This window comes from Anolis sagrei, chromosome 1, assembly GCF_037176765.1.
Source record: "Anolis sagrei isolate rAnoSag1 chromosome 1, rAnoSag1.mat, whole genome shotgun sequence".
NCBI classification, from domain to species: domain Eukaryota; kingdom Metazoa; phylum Chordata; class Lepidosauria; order Squamata; family Dactyloidae; genus Anolis; species Anolis sagrei.
In genome coordinates this window covers 306980185-306995307 of record NC_090021.1, presented here as the reverse complement: position 1 = coordinate 306995307, position 15123 = coordinate 306980185, and the positions used below count along the sequence as shown (strand labels likewise).

Genomic DNA, 15123 nt, shown 5'->3' with positions numbered 1-15123 from the left:
AAGGGGATTCTATGAACCAGAAATTTCACCTCATCAATATTATTTTAGGGACAGTAGGGCATCATTTGCAGCAGCATTCACCAAACCAGATGTCTCCCAGATGAGCTAGAACTCCCATCACACTTAGCCAGCATTACCAGTGGGCAAAAATTATACAATTGGTCATCTAAAGCATATGGGAAGCATTATGTTAGGGAAGATGGAATTTTCATTAAATTCCATGTTAATGGGATTTTGGCCTTAATAAATAGGAGTCTAATGTCTAGATCCAGGGAAGTCATGCTACCTCTCTATTCTGCCTTGGTGAGACCACACGTGGAATACTGTGTCCAATTCTGGGCACAACAATTGAAGGGAGATGTCGACAGGTTGGAATGTGTCCAGAGTAAAGCGACTAAAATTATCAAAGGGCTGGAGAACAAGCTCTATGAGGAGTGGCATAAAGAGCTGGGCATGTTTTGCCTGCAGAAGAGAAGGCTAAGAGGAGACATGATAGCCATATATAAAAATGTGAGGGAAGTCCTAGGGAGGAGGGAGCCAGCTTGTTTTCTGTTGCCCTGGAGACTACGATGCAGAACAATGTCTTCAAACTACAGGAAAGGAGATTCCACCTGAACATTAGGAAGAACTTCCTGACTCTGAGAGCTGTTCAGCAGTGGAACTCTTTGCCCCGCAGTGTGGTGGAGGCTCCTTTAGAGGTTTTTAAACCGAGGCTGGATGGCCATCTGTCGGGGGTGCTTTGAAGTGATTTTCCTGCTTCTTGGCAGGGGGTTGGGCCATGAGGTCTCTTTCAACTCTATGATTCTAAGATTGCTATGCAGTATTGGAAGAGAACAGCTTTGGCGCAGCCCTAGACTGAGGGTTACACTTGAACCAGAACTGTGTTTGTATGACTGTTCCAGTAAAACTGTTTTGAGGGCAACTGCAGTTTGTTTACTAAAGGATGAAGAGTAAAGACAAATTGCTGTCATACTGCAATAAGATTTGGAACTATGTTTACACTGAATGGCAGGTCATTTATTTGTAAAATAGATAGCAATGGCTATAAATGTTCTGAAGGCAGATGATATTCTAATGCATGTTGGGGACAATTTAGCCTGGATTCAATAGTTTTGTGTCTTCGCTTATAGTGAAGCAGAATCTGTCACTGGGCAAGGTTTGTTCAGAGGGGTTTCTTTATGCTCTCTTCAGAGGCTGAGAGTGTGTGACTTACCCAAAGTCATCCAATGGGGTTTTGTGGCTGGATGCAGATTTGAACCCTGGGTCCAGAGTTGAAGCCTAACATCCATATTGATGCACCATGTTGGCTTTCTAGATTACATATATTTAAGAAGTTATATATTTTTGGTTTCTATCCTGCTTTTTCTCAAAGTGGGACCCAAGATGGTTCATAATTTAAGTTAAAACAAAATTGGGATATAAAAATGAATAATGCAGATGTAATCATAAGAATAAAAACATATACTGGTGGTTTTAGTTGGTATCCCCCCACCCCTGAAAACGGCTTTTTGTGATTTGGAGGTTTTGTTGTGGTTTGCTGCATGTCCAACATTGCTTCATGTATTTATTTTGATGGTATTTTTGCTTCTTGTATTTTATTTTATTTTGCTGTACTGTAATTTTGGGCTTGGCCTCATGTTAACCGCCCTGAGTCCCCTTTGGGGAGATGGTGGCGGGGTATAAATAAAGTTGCTTTATTATTATTATTATTATTACCCCTGAATAAGTATATAGATTATATATATAGATCTGCCTATTTTTTTGCCTTTAGGACAGTTCAAAACATTAGCTTTCTGGCACTCGGTAAGTCTGGAAAAGAGTAGAGAGCCCTTTCAAAGGCTGCAACTGTGAAGTCGCCTGGTTCAAAAAGAATTCTAGAAATCCAGTAACTAGGCATTTGCCATGGCGACAGCACTTTGTTTGGACTGCGATCTTGGCAGTTGATGGAGAAAACCTGGAAGCTCTTTTGCAGATGGGAAATGTGGGGGCTGCCTGAATATTTTTGTTTTGTTTTCTGGTACAGACCGTTTGCTTCTCTCAACCATGAGTATATTTTAGAAGGAAGGGTTTGGTCTACATATTCAAATGTATTTCTCTATTTAAAGGAATTCTACACGTTTCGGTTGTAGTAAACTGAGAAACACAGGAATTTATACCATCCTTTCCCAACTTCTAATCCTCAGACATATCAGACTGCAACTTTAGCTCACTGGGGATGACGGGGTTAGCAGTCCAACACATCTAGCAGGGCCCTGGTTGAAAAGATCTGGTTATATTTGTCCTTGGACAGGGCTAGAGGATTAGCAATGCTAGCTTTTCCTTTTGATGGAGCTCTGCAGCCTTTTCTTTAGTTGAAAAGCAGCAAAGACATTATCAGGGGACTTTCCTTGTCTGTACTTCCACAGTTTCTGCTGATGTTCATTGTTGTGATGTACCTTTAGATTATTTCCAAACTATGGAGAAATCTTCTTGGCAAGACTTGTTCAGAGGGGTTTGCCATTGCCTTTCTTTTAGACTGAGAGAGTATGATTGCCTGAAACCATACATGGATTTCCACAGCTAAGCAAAGATTTGAATCTTAATCTGTCCAACATTCAAACTACTATCACACACTGGCCTCTCAGAGCAGCATTGGAACTCTTTCCCCATGTTTTTTCTCATGATAGAGAAAAGCAGCACTGGCACGGAGAAATGAGACGACAGGGCCTTTGGGTCCAAGTTATTTTATTTTGTGTCAAAAGCATTGCATAAATAAATATAAAACTGATAAAAAATAGAGGGAACACAAGTGGTCAAATAATTTTTGACCAAAAACGAGCAACAGCAACCACATTGTAGATTTAAACAATTCTTCCTCTGTGCATGAGGTAGGGCATTGTGGACAAGCATATGTATGCGGAGTTGTTCTGCTCCAGTCACACAAAGTGGAGGATTCTTCTGGGTGGTGACATTTTTGCCAGCTTGTCTTTTGATCTGCCAACTCCACTTCTGAGTCTGTTCAGGGACCTCCACATTGCCCGTTTCTGGTTTTCTGGGATCCATGCCATCTTTTCCTGATAGTATTTACATGATTTTGATAGTGAGGCAAGTAACATGAACCTGCTTCTGCTTTAATGGCAAACTTTGTGCTTTAAACACTCTTAGAAAGATGTGGACTACATTAACTCAAAATTCTGTACCACAGAAAGACATTCAATAAGGTGATTAAACTATGCCCGTTAGACTATATGTGCAGTTTAATGGAAGTTAGTTACATTTTGTTATTTCTGTTACCCATACAACATGGGAACTAATTATGCAGAGAATTGACGTATGAAAAAAAGAATTGTTCAAGGACAAGATGGCAGATATTATGGTGAACCTGAAAGCATTTCAGCCAGATTATGGAGCAGAGAGTAGTGACCTTGCGCTGCGTCTGAAATGCCGTGCCAAAGGCCTGACCGTCAACGCTTGTGCCCATGCACTCTTCTTCTGCAAATTGCTACAAGCCACCAGGTCTCCCAAGTAAGGCCTAAATCACTACCTTTTTTTAAATTTAGATTACAATTATGGGGCTTTTTCAGACAAGCAAACAAGCCTGGAGTTGTGGTATTTGTTGCTGAAAATCCTGGTGTTTTAGTTCTTAGGCAAACTGACCTTAAGAGTGTATTACCCTAGAGATATCACAATATAATAAAATTTCAGTTTGTATGTCTTCATCCTTTTTTTATGATTGAACGTCTATTTACTAAGATGGATCATAACCTGGTGATTTTTCATCGGAGTAGGAATTTTGCATATTCTCCAATTGTCCCAACTTGGCAGTAACAGTCCAGGTTAATTTTCTGTTGTCCATTTACTAGGTCCTGTTAAAATCTCACAGGTTATTTTCCCTCTTGACACTTTCCTGTTTTCTCCTGACACAAACTGAGTTCAAAGTGAAAAAGTAGTTTGCAGAGGAGTAGAGGGAGTGGAGGGCAAAAGCAATCTGATATTTTAGATTCTTCTGGCAGATATATATGTTCACCTTTCCTGTAACTTATCGTGTAATTGCCCTGATTTTTCATTACAGCCACCTTGAGTCCCGAATTTGTAGATAGGTGGGATACAAATTAAGTAAGTAAATATATAAACAATTTGTTGTAACAGTAAGCAGGGGTCAAAAGAAGTGTGATTAGCTTTGTTTTTAATAAAATAAATTATTTTTGGTATATCTACACTGTAGAATTAATGTAGCTTGATAACTGCAATGGCTCAATGCTATGGAATCATAGGATTTGTAGTTTGGTGAGGATTGGCACTGATTGGCAGAGAAGGCTACAATTCTTGTGAAATTACAGCTCTCATGATTTCATAGCACAGAGCCATGGCAGTTAATTAATTAACTATATTTATACCCCTCCCTACTCAACCTGAAGGGGACTCAGAGCGGCTTACAAGTAGGCAAGAATTCAATGCCACATAAAACATATATACAAATAAAATTAACATTTTAATATGCATTAAAATCCATAACATTAAAAACATCTAAGTATTAAAACCAATTAATAAGTTCAGACTGCATCAATTAAATAGAGTAGATGCATCCTTGGTATCTGTGGTTCCATGACACCCACATGAATACCAAAATCCATAATGCTCATTATATACAATAGCATAGTAAAATGGCATCTATTATATAAATTACAGTTGTTCAAGGCACCTAAGAAACTGAATTAACTATGCTGTCAATTGAATAACAAAATGGGCTATTAATGCAGATCCATTCTATTGCAGGCATATTCTATTATTTTATAATAACAATAATAATAATAATATATTTAATATATATATAATATTTGTAATAATACCATTTTAATACTATTATTGTTATTATTCTATTATTTGTTTCCAGTATTCTTGAATGGCCACATCCCTAAGGAAAAAGTCTGAGTTTTTTCACAAAAGCGGATTTTATTAGTAGGATAACTTATGAAAATCAGATGTATTAATTATCATCTATTTTTTCTATAGTATTTCATGCTGCAGAACAAAGAAATTTCTGACATAGAACTCAGAGTAGGATGGCTCTTTCCCGGTGCCTGTCTCCATCCCCATGGCTTTGTCTTCTGATTTTGAGACCTTACAGTCCAAAGTAGGTGCTTGCAAAAACAGATTATGGGAAGGCAGTTGTTTCCAGCGCTAGTAAGGATTTAAACAAATATATTATTTGTTCATAAATAAAAAGTCCTCTAAGGAAGAATCCTAGGTGTGCATGTGACCCCTTGGCCTAATTTCAAAGCCCTCCTCAAGAGAACAGCATTGTATTGTGCCTCCTTTATGAATTTCTCCCAGAGGGATGTGGATTTCAACTGGAGAAAAGGTTGAGCATCCTTTCTTCTATGCAATTTAATATATTACTGTTTTCTTTACAAGTATGACAACAGTTTTTTTGTGTCTTTCCTAAGGCAGAAGGAGGAGAAAAAGGAGGATGTGTCTGCTTTCCTTCAAGAACCTAAGGACAACCAAAGCTTGAATCTTGGGATTATTGGTGGAGGCCATATTGGGAAACAGCTTGCCAAGACCTTCCTACAGTTGGGTGGCATTTCAGAGAAGAACATCCAGATCTCTACAAGGCGGCCAGAAACTCTGTGTAAGAGTCAGCCACTTAATCATCACTGGTATATCCACATGTACAATTAAAAAAAACTCCTGCTGCAGATTGCACTCCTATTGTACTATATACTTTATAGTAAAAGTAGGGAGCCCCCGGTGGCACAATGGGTTAAACACTTGTGCCAGCAGGACTAAAGACCAGCAGGTCGCAGGTTCGAATCCAGACAGGGTGTGAATGAGTTCCCTCTGTCAGTTCCACCTCCCCAGGCAGGGACATGAGAGAAGCCTCCCACAAGGATGGTAAAACATCAAGGCGTCTCCGGGCAATGTCCTTGCAGATGGCCAATTCTCTCATACCAGAAGCAACTTGCAGTTTCTCAAGTCGCTTCTGACATGGAAAAAATATATAGTAAAAGTTCATTTCTGTCAATGCTTTTCATGACACTCCATCTCCAGGCTTTCAGCATGAGAATATTCTTACACATCCTTCTTTCTTACTCTCCTTCTTTCTTTGTTTGTTTTTACCCCAGATAGTTTCCAGCACTGAATTGCTAAAGCAAACAACAGTTTGTCCATATTAATTAAAAATAATGTGTTGGCTCAAATGTTGGATCTGGAACAGAGAATATCGCACTGTACATGCAACATTAGCCTAATTGAAACATGCCTCGGAGTCATTCTTGGGTTGAATAATTGTGTGTTGAATGTAGATTATAGCGTAGTGTATAGTATCTCAGAGGAAGGCTGTGGAAAACTGAACAACAATGGCTGGGGAAATCCCATGATAGGGTTATTTTAAGGTCAACATAAATAAAAAATGGCACGAAGGCATGCAACAACAGTCAATGCAATTTGCACCAAATTTTGACTAGTCTGGATGACCCTGTTCAGTTTATTACGAATAGATAAAAGACTCACTTTCCAAACTGTGTTTAAAAATGGTTAAAAGTGGGAGCTAGAGACTAGTTATCCCATGGTGGTGCAATAATTATATTCAAAACAGCTAGATATAAGGATCAAATGAGGTATACACTCAGTCGGAGTGATTTGAAAGTAGATGGATGCTTAGAACAATAAATTTATTTTTACTAATAATCCCTGACAAGAGAGAAAGGGAGGATTAAAAGAGTTTTTAAAATAGTGTTTGAATCCTGGCCAGTTTCTGGGGTTTGACCCTTTTGAGTGATGGGTTTTAAATCAGAAGTTTTTGAAATAGTGACAGGTGATTATTTTCCTGCTTTTAAAAAAAATAAAGTCTACACTTATTCATAACCCAAATTACTGTGTTGTGTTACTACCATACCTGTTCCAGATTTTTACCTGTCACTGAGTAAGAGGCAATACATATGTTTAAACCATCTAAATAATGTTGTCGCCTATATTCTTTCAGACTAACATATTTAAAGTGAGAATACATAGTATCTGAGCACACACAACTTCCACAATTAGGGGAATAATTTTCGCAGTATACGCATTAAGTGTGATGTTCTGCAGATTCAGAAAATGTTGGAAATTATTTAATAAAGTTGATTATGACAGTAGTAATATGGAAATATAATGATTGGGATAGAATAATTCATACATTGTTACCAGATCTATGTAACTAAATTAAGAAATAAATACTGAATTTGGAGTCTTGAGGACTTGAGATCAAAACCAACCATGTTAATCTGAAAGATTTGTACTTGGGATTTATCTGCACAAGATCACAACCTCAAACTATTAATTTGCTTCTGTTAGATGAATGCAAGGTTAACGTTTTCCCTTTTCTTTGATCTTTTCTAGCAGAATTTCATATGGTGGGAGTTAAGTGCTATTACAACAATAGGCAACTTGTCTGCTGGGCAGATGTTATATTTCTCTGCTGTCTTCCATCTCACCTTCAACAGATTTGCTCAGAAATTCATGATGCACTCCAAGACCACTGTATTGTATACAGTCTCATCACAGGGATCCCTCTAACCAGGTATTGCACACTGGCATTGCAACTAACTTCATTTGAGCAGGGAGGATGGGGGAATACTTGCTACTTGCTGCGTTTCTTCCAGGAAATTGTAACATAAAAACAAATTGTAAAATGTGGTTACTGGACAGGTTTTGTATGTCAGTCAAATAAAATATTGCTTATGTGTAAGAGAACCTATAAAGTTTTCAGGTGAGCCAAGTCCTTCAGAATTGTTTTCATATACATCTTGGAATTTAGGGACTGGAAATGTAATCCCATGTTTTTAACTGCAGTCCTCTCTAGACTTAGCTCTTTTGACTAAAAGAGATACAAAGCTGTTTGGCAGAGTGGGGAGGAGCACAACTGTTATGGGAGAATATATATATATATACAGAGTTGGACAGACAGAGAGGGAAGAAACCTGAAAGACAAATGTAATGAGTCCCAAATTGCGGGAAAGGCAAGATATACATTAAATAAGTTGCGCATTCCAATGTATAAAATGGTATTGCTAATATTTCGAGTGAGATGTGTGACAAAAATATCAGTGGTGCCTTGCAAGTCAGGGAGTTGATGGCTCCACCACAGATTTTAGTCAAAATTTTACATGATTATTCAAAGAGTTAGCTTATTTTGGAGGCAGGATTGTTGTCAAGCAATTTAGAATGGCTGTGGATAGTGAGATCTAAGCCACTGTGGGTTTAGCCTGGTGAGAAAAAGAAGCCAGTATTCCAGAATAAATCTCACCAAGTTGAAGAGAAGGCCACCGAGGTTTTATTTCATTCCAGCTGGAAAAGATGACGATTGCAGTAATCTGCTAACAAATTGACATGTCTGCTAGGCAGATAAATATAGAATATATAGCTTTCAGATTCAAAAGTTTCCATGCCCACCCCTCTGAGCTGGCTTCGTTGTGATTGGCTGTGACGTCAGCAAGCCAGGAGGAGATCCAATGAGGGCTCTGGCCCTGCTTTGGTTTTATTTCATTCCAGCTGGAAAAGATGACGATTGCAGTAATCTGCTAACAAATTGACATGTCTGCTAGGCAGATAAATATAGAATATATAGCTTTCAGATTCAAAAGTTTCCATGCCCACCCCTCTGAGCTGGCTTCGTTGTGATTGGCTGTGACGTCAGCAAGCCAGGAGGAGATCCAATGAGGGCTCTGGCCCTGCTTTGGCCAATGGGGTGGAAGGGAGGCGGGCAACAGGGAAACAATGAAGAAATGGCTAGGTGACTGGATTAAGAATGACTGGTGTTTGCCAAGCGGCCAAGCGATAGCTTTAGGCTCTCAAGCCTGGCCAGAGTTATTGTTCTGATCTTTTGAAATCACATTTTTTGTCTGGCCCCTAACAGCCAGGTCCTTTGTCTTTACTGTCCTGCGATATGGGTTTAATTTATGAAGCTGAGATTGGTTTCAGAGATCGGGATGTGGCACAGCAGGGAGGCAGTGACAAATCCCCAGTTCCTCACAGAAGGGGAAATGTCCTTTGTGTTGGTTATCCAGTATGTCCATAGACTCCATTATTCTGGATGGCCTGGCTATCAGCCCTCTGAAGTCCAGAATAAAAAAGCCATTTTCTTATTGTCCATGCAAATGGTTTTGGTTAAGTCCTTTGTTTGGGGATTATTGGCTCAGGAAGTTTGGAAACTCTAAGAGCCATGAGTTGCTGGTTTATGAAAAGGTCGCTTTGCTTCATATTTTTCATATACACATACATACATATAATGAATGGAACATGGGGCATACACAGAGTTCGTAGGGAAAGGGGAAGGCATGCAGGGTCAAAGGGGAATTCATTTCAGCCATCCCGAAGTCCATTAAAGTTCATGAAAGTTGGCAATGAGTCCATAAAAGTTCCTAAAAGTTCCTAAAAAGTTCATGAGAGTTCATAAAAGTTCATAAAAGCACTGAGTAGCCGAAGTCCATTCATAAAAACAGGAGGAGAGACAGTGGATTATGGGATCATTCCAGCCTGATGTCCTTGGCAAAACTATGAATTTCCTGATTTTGAACGATATTTACAGAGTCCTGGGGGGGCGGGGGTCACTTCGATCACAGGATTCATTATTCTGATTAAAACCTAATGTGAATCCTCTATCCCATTGATATGAAAGTTATCAGCTGCCATTGTTTAATTTGTGCATAAATGTAAAAAAAAAAAAAAGCCCAGTACTTTGTGGACTGTAAATAAAAAGCATTTTTGATTAAAAGATAATGTTGGCACAATCCCAAAGTAAGTTTGTTTATATAGTTGACTCCTGGTTCCGTATTTGCACAAAACTTCAAAACAGAATTCAATTACAACTAAGGAGATAATATTTGTATGTTGTACACCACAAATCAAGGTTAAGAAGTCCCACATCACACACCTCCATGACTGGAAAATTGTCCCTTCAATATGACTATAAAAAATCCAATCAATATAGCATTTTTTGCCCGATCCACTCTGTCCTTGATCTATCAAATGTAATGCAGAACTAAACATCAGATAAGTTACATTTAGTTATTTATTATTGTATATATTCTTTACTCAATGTAAAAAAAAATACCTGCATATTTTGCAGTTCTAATTTATGCATAACTCCTTAGTCCATATGGAAATTGCTAGAACTATTTGGAGACCATTTTCCATACAGTAGGCTTTGTGTTATTCTACATGTGTACATCATTCCTCTTATATCTGCATCCTTGGCAGAAATGAACCATGTGAATTACTTAGCTCTTGTTTACTTTCAGGCTGAAGCAACTTCTTTCTTTTAACTCGATCTTAAGGCCACAATACAAGTTTGTGGAAACTGATCTTTTTGACATCTGGCTAGCAAGCAGGACAGTTGTGGATGCCCTCAAAGACCCAGCTGTTATCCAGGCTACATGTCCCTGTAACCCAATAAGTAGGTGAATTATTTTCTTAACTTTGCAACTTACGTACAGAAAACATCAACAATAATAATAGCCATCCTGAGTCCCTCTGCGGAGGTTGAGATAGGATATAAAAGCCCGAAATAGATAATAACAGTTCTTCTCTGTGCATAGATAACATTTACTTTTCCAACATTATTTTTTCCAATCTTTAATACTTTTTTTGTCTTTTGAGCTCGAAACATAAATTCTTCTGTTTCCTTTTTTTCGTGTTTTATTCTACTGATGTCAGTGCTCTATCTGCCAGAGTTCTAGTAAAACTCTTAAAATACTTTATCATGCTAATTCCTACTTTTTTTTCTATAGTCATTTCCAAATATTCCTTTCTCTGTTTTCCTTCCACACTTTTAATAAATTCACCAGGTAATGGTTTATTTTACCAGGTTTCAGGATCTTCAGTGTTCAATAAATTCTCTCCTGACATCTCTGAGCATGCTGTCTGTGATATACTTGCTGAAGGATCTTTTCCCTTAATCCACGGTTTGTTTCACGTATGGTCCATCAGTGTTATATAGTCCATACAGCCAATTAGTGTCACTTCAAGAGCATAAAGCATACTTTTCTGGATTTTTCTAATTAGCTTTCAATGATGATGGCATCGATCTTACTGTTTTATTTAGCAGGAAGCAGTTGAAAAATGTTCACTCACAAACTCTGTATTAAGGTGCACCAATTAAATAATGCAGACTTTCATACAGATTTGAATTAGAGTCCCATATTAGAACTTCTGACACAATGGGACATTTATATTGTAATTTGTGTCTATTTTTTTCTTTTTTGTTATCTGTTAATTCCTTTTCATTTTATGTACTTCATAGACTATGTTCTTGTCTCTCCAGATCCCACTGTCTTTTAATTTTCATTTTTCTTCACTGTAAATATTCTTTTTCTCAGCTTATCACCTGCATCCCTATCCTAAGCAGTTATTTCCTCCTCTGTAACTCAGAAAGACAGAATCTCAATGATTTGAAAAAGATTGCCTCTAACAATATATGCCTCTGGGATGTATTGTTGTGACCAATATACACAAAACAAAGAGATTGTAGGGATGGTGAAAGAAACCATATTTTGTAATACCACTTCTTTCCTCCAAAAAACAAACAAACAAAAACCAAACAAAAAACTTCCTACACTTAAAGAACTTGCATAGTAGCTGTGGCAGCTTTTTATATAGAACTAGCTGTGCCCTGCCACGCGTTGCTGTGGCCTATAGTAAAACTTATCAAAGTTGAGGTAGATATCTGGACTATTATGAAAGAGAGGTCCCTACCTATTCCTTCCCCCTTTTCCTCCCCCTTTCTCTACTTTCTTCCTTCTCTCCCTCTTTCTTTCTTTCCTTCTTTCACTACTTGGTTTCATCCTTCTCTCTTTCCTTCATTCCCTCCCCCTTTCTTCCTTTGCCTTTCTTCCCTCCCTGTTTGCTTCCTTCTTTCACTTTTTATTTCCTTTTATTTCACCACCATCATAACAATAACAATAATGCAATGCATTGCCTCTGGGACCTGACACCTCTCCCATCATTCCCCCTAAAAGGGTCTCAGAGGAACAATAGCATCATCATCATAATAATAGAAATAACAACCTTTACCCGCCACATGTTGCTGTGGCCGATCTTCCCTCTTTCCCTCCTTCTTTCCCTCCTTCTTTCCCTCCCTCCCTCCCTCCCTCCCTCCCTCCCTCCTTCCTTCCTTCCTTCCTTCCTTCCTTCCTTCCTTCCTTCCTTCCTTCCTTCCCATCTTTCCTTCTCCTCTTCTTTCTCTATCTCTTTCCTTCCTTCCCCCTTTTTCTTTCTCTTCTGCTGTCTCTCTTTTCTTTCCTTCCATCTTTCCTTTTCTTTCCTTTTCTTCTTCCTCTAACTTTCCTTCCTTCCCCCTTTTTCTTTACCTCCCTTTCTCTTTCTTCCTTCTTTCCTTCCTTCCTGTCTTTCCTAGATTTTGACAGGGCGGGAAGGGGCGGGGTGGGGTTTGGAGGTGGCGTGAAGTAAAAGGAGGTAAGATTGGGGCAGGGGAGTGATGGAGCGTGGGGTTGCGTGTGTGTGTGCGGCGGCGGGGGGAGTGATGGAGCCTGGGGTTGCGTGTGTGTGTGCGGCGGCGGGGGGGAGTGGGGTTGCGTGTGTGTGTGCGGCGGCGGGGGGAGTGATGGAGCGTGGGGTTGTGTGTGTGTGTGCGGCGGCGGGGGGAGTGATGGAGCGTGGGGTTGCGTGTGTGTGTGCGGCAGGGTGTGTGTGTGTGCGGGAAGCGGCGCGGCGGGGCTTGGAGTGGGCATGGTTTCCGCAAAGGGAACGTTGGCCAGAAGGCCATGTGCGCGCGCGATGGAACTTGCGGCTGGGCGCCAATGCGCATGCTCAGTTGTTTTGCCGTTTTGTGAGTGTGTTGTGTTGTTTTTCATTTTGAGTAGATATGTTTGTACCTTGTGGGTTGTGTTATGGGCACGGGGATTTTAGTTAAGTTTCGTTGGGGGATTTTTGAGTTTTGTTGTTTTGCCGTTTTGTGAGTGTGTTGTTGTGTTGTTTTTCATTTTGAGTAGGTATGTTTGTATCTTGTGGGTTGTGTTATGGGCACGGGGATTTGGGTTAAGTTTCGTTGGGGGATTTTGGTTAAGTTTCGTTGGGGGATTTTTGAGTTTTGTTGTTTTGCCGTTTTGTGAGTGTGTTGTTGTGTTGTTTTTCATTTTGAGTAGATATGTTTGTACCTTGTGGGTTGTGTTATGGGCATGGGAATTTTGGTTAAGTTTCGTTGGGGGTTTTTTGAGTTTTGTTTCCTCGTTGGATGCCCCTAACAAATTTATATATATAGATCATAGAATCATAGAGTTGGAAGAGACCTCATGGGCCATCCAGTCCAACCCCCTGCCAAGAAGCAGGAATATTGCATTGAAATCACCCCTGACAGATGGCCATCCAGCCTCTGCTTAAAAGCTTCCAAAGAAGGAGCCTCCACCACCACCACACTCCGGGGCAGAGAGTTCCACTGCTGAACGGCTTTCACAGTCAGGAAGTTCTTCCTAATGTTCAGATGGAATCTCCTCTCTTGTAGTTTGAAGCCATTGTTCCATTGCGTCCTAGTCTCCAGGGAAGCAGAAAACAAGCTTTCTCCCTCCTCCCTGTGGCTTCTTCTCACAGAGCTGTTTATGTAAAGAAGCATTAAAATTTGTGGTTGTGAAGTAGCAACTTACTCAGAACTCAAATTCTTTTTTGTTTTGTTTTGCTACACAAATTTATTGGATTCTGAGACGTGCTTCCTTCCCCATATACATAGCTTTAAAAATGGGTGTGTCTTACAATCACAGATGCTTTTAAAAATATATATAAATAAAGTGGGTTTTTTTCTGTTGGTGACACTGAAATTAGTGTCTTACAATCAACAATGTCTTAGAATAGAAAAAAATTACAGAAAATGAACATTGTGTTGTCGAAGGCTTTCATTGCCGGAATCACTGGGTTGCTGTGAGCTTTCTAAGCTGTATGGCCATTGGGTTGCTGTAATTTTCTCAGGCTGCATGGCAATGTTCCAGAAACATTCTCTCCTGGTGTTTCACCAGCATCTATGGCAGGCATCCTCAGAGGTATTCCTGCCATAGATGGAGGCAAAATGTCAGGGGAGAATGCTTCTGGAACATGGCCATACAGCCCGAAAAACTTACAGCAACCCAATGATTCTGGCCATGGAAGCTTTTGACAATGCACTGTATGGCTATGTTCCAGAACATCAGGAGACAATGCTTCTGGAACATGGCCATACAGCCCAGAAAACTCATAGCAACTAAATGAACATTAATTCAAGGAGAAGGCAAGGGCTGCCAAACTTCTTGTGCCATTACCATTTTCAATGGGCTTGAACAACCATCACATCTGTGTGGCAAACAGCTTCAACAGCTTTGTTGTAAACTGCCTTGAGTCCCCCCAGGGGTGAGAAAGGCGGTATATAAATACAGTAAACAAATAAATAATAAATTCAAGCAATTGGTAGTTGGCATTTCACGAAGGGAGGTTCAGAGGTTAACAGGAAAAAGGTTGCATTTGGAACATGGCTTATCTTGAGCAGACGTAGAGAGTATGTGGCCCTCTACTGGATTGCACTTTATTTCAGCTCTACATAGCGAAAGGGATGGGATGATGGCAGTTGTAGTCTAAGAATATAGAATCATAGAGTTGGAAGAGACCTCATGGGCCATCCAGTCCAACACCCTGCCAAGAAGCAGGAAAACTGTATTCAAAGTACCCCTGACAGATGGCCGTCCAGCCCGCTTACAAGCCTCCAAAGAAGGTGCCTCCACCTCACTCCAGGGCGAAGAGTTCCACTGCTGAACAACACTCTGGGGCAGAGAGTTCCACTACTGAACACATGAAGGGTCACACATTCTCTACCCATGCCTTAAAGGTGTGGTAAACTGGAAATATTTTGTAAATCTTGTATACATTTTCTTTTACAGGGGAAGTTGTTGTCAATAGGGAATGGCTGGCAGCGACATTCTATGCAGCTCTGAACAGCTACACAAAGCAGGGTTTGTCCTATGCAAAGACCCTGCTTTTATTTACTGAGGTGTGCTTTCCTGATGATGATACATACGGAGAAGATAAATCACCGCCATTGCTGTTTTGTGAAAACTTTATCAACCCAACCTTTGCCTCCTCCCTGGAACCTGATGAGTAAGTTGAGTCAAGCTGAAAATTGTAGGGTTT

General features: G+C 39.9%; 1 protein-coding gene across 1 annotated transcript in view; it reads left to right on the top strand.

The window, feature by feature from the left end:
* Positions 1-1709: 1709 nt before the first annotated feature.
* NOXRED1 (NADP dependent oxidoreductase domain containing 1) overlaps positions 1710-15123 on the top strand; it is a 17371-nt gene continuing 3957 nt past the window's right edge. Inside the window, exons 1-5 of the mRNA XM_060757844.2 lie at positions 1710-3504; positions 5427-5611; positions 7360-7540; positions 10260-10414; positions 14874-15090. Coding sequence (XP_060613827.2) covers positions 3341-3504; positions 5427-5611; positions 7360-7540; positions 10260-10414; positions 14874-15090 — 902 coding nt within the window. The 5' untranslated portion in view covers positions 1710-3340. The remainder of the gene's footprint in view (positions 3505-5426; positions 5612-7359; positions 7541-10259; positions 10415-14873; positions 15091-15123) is intronic.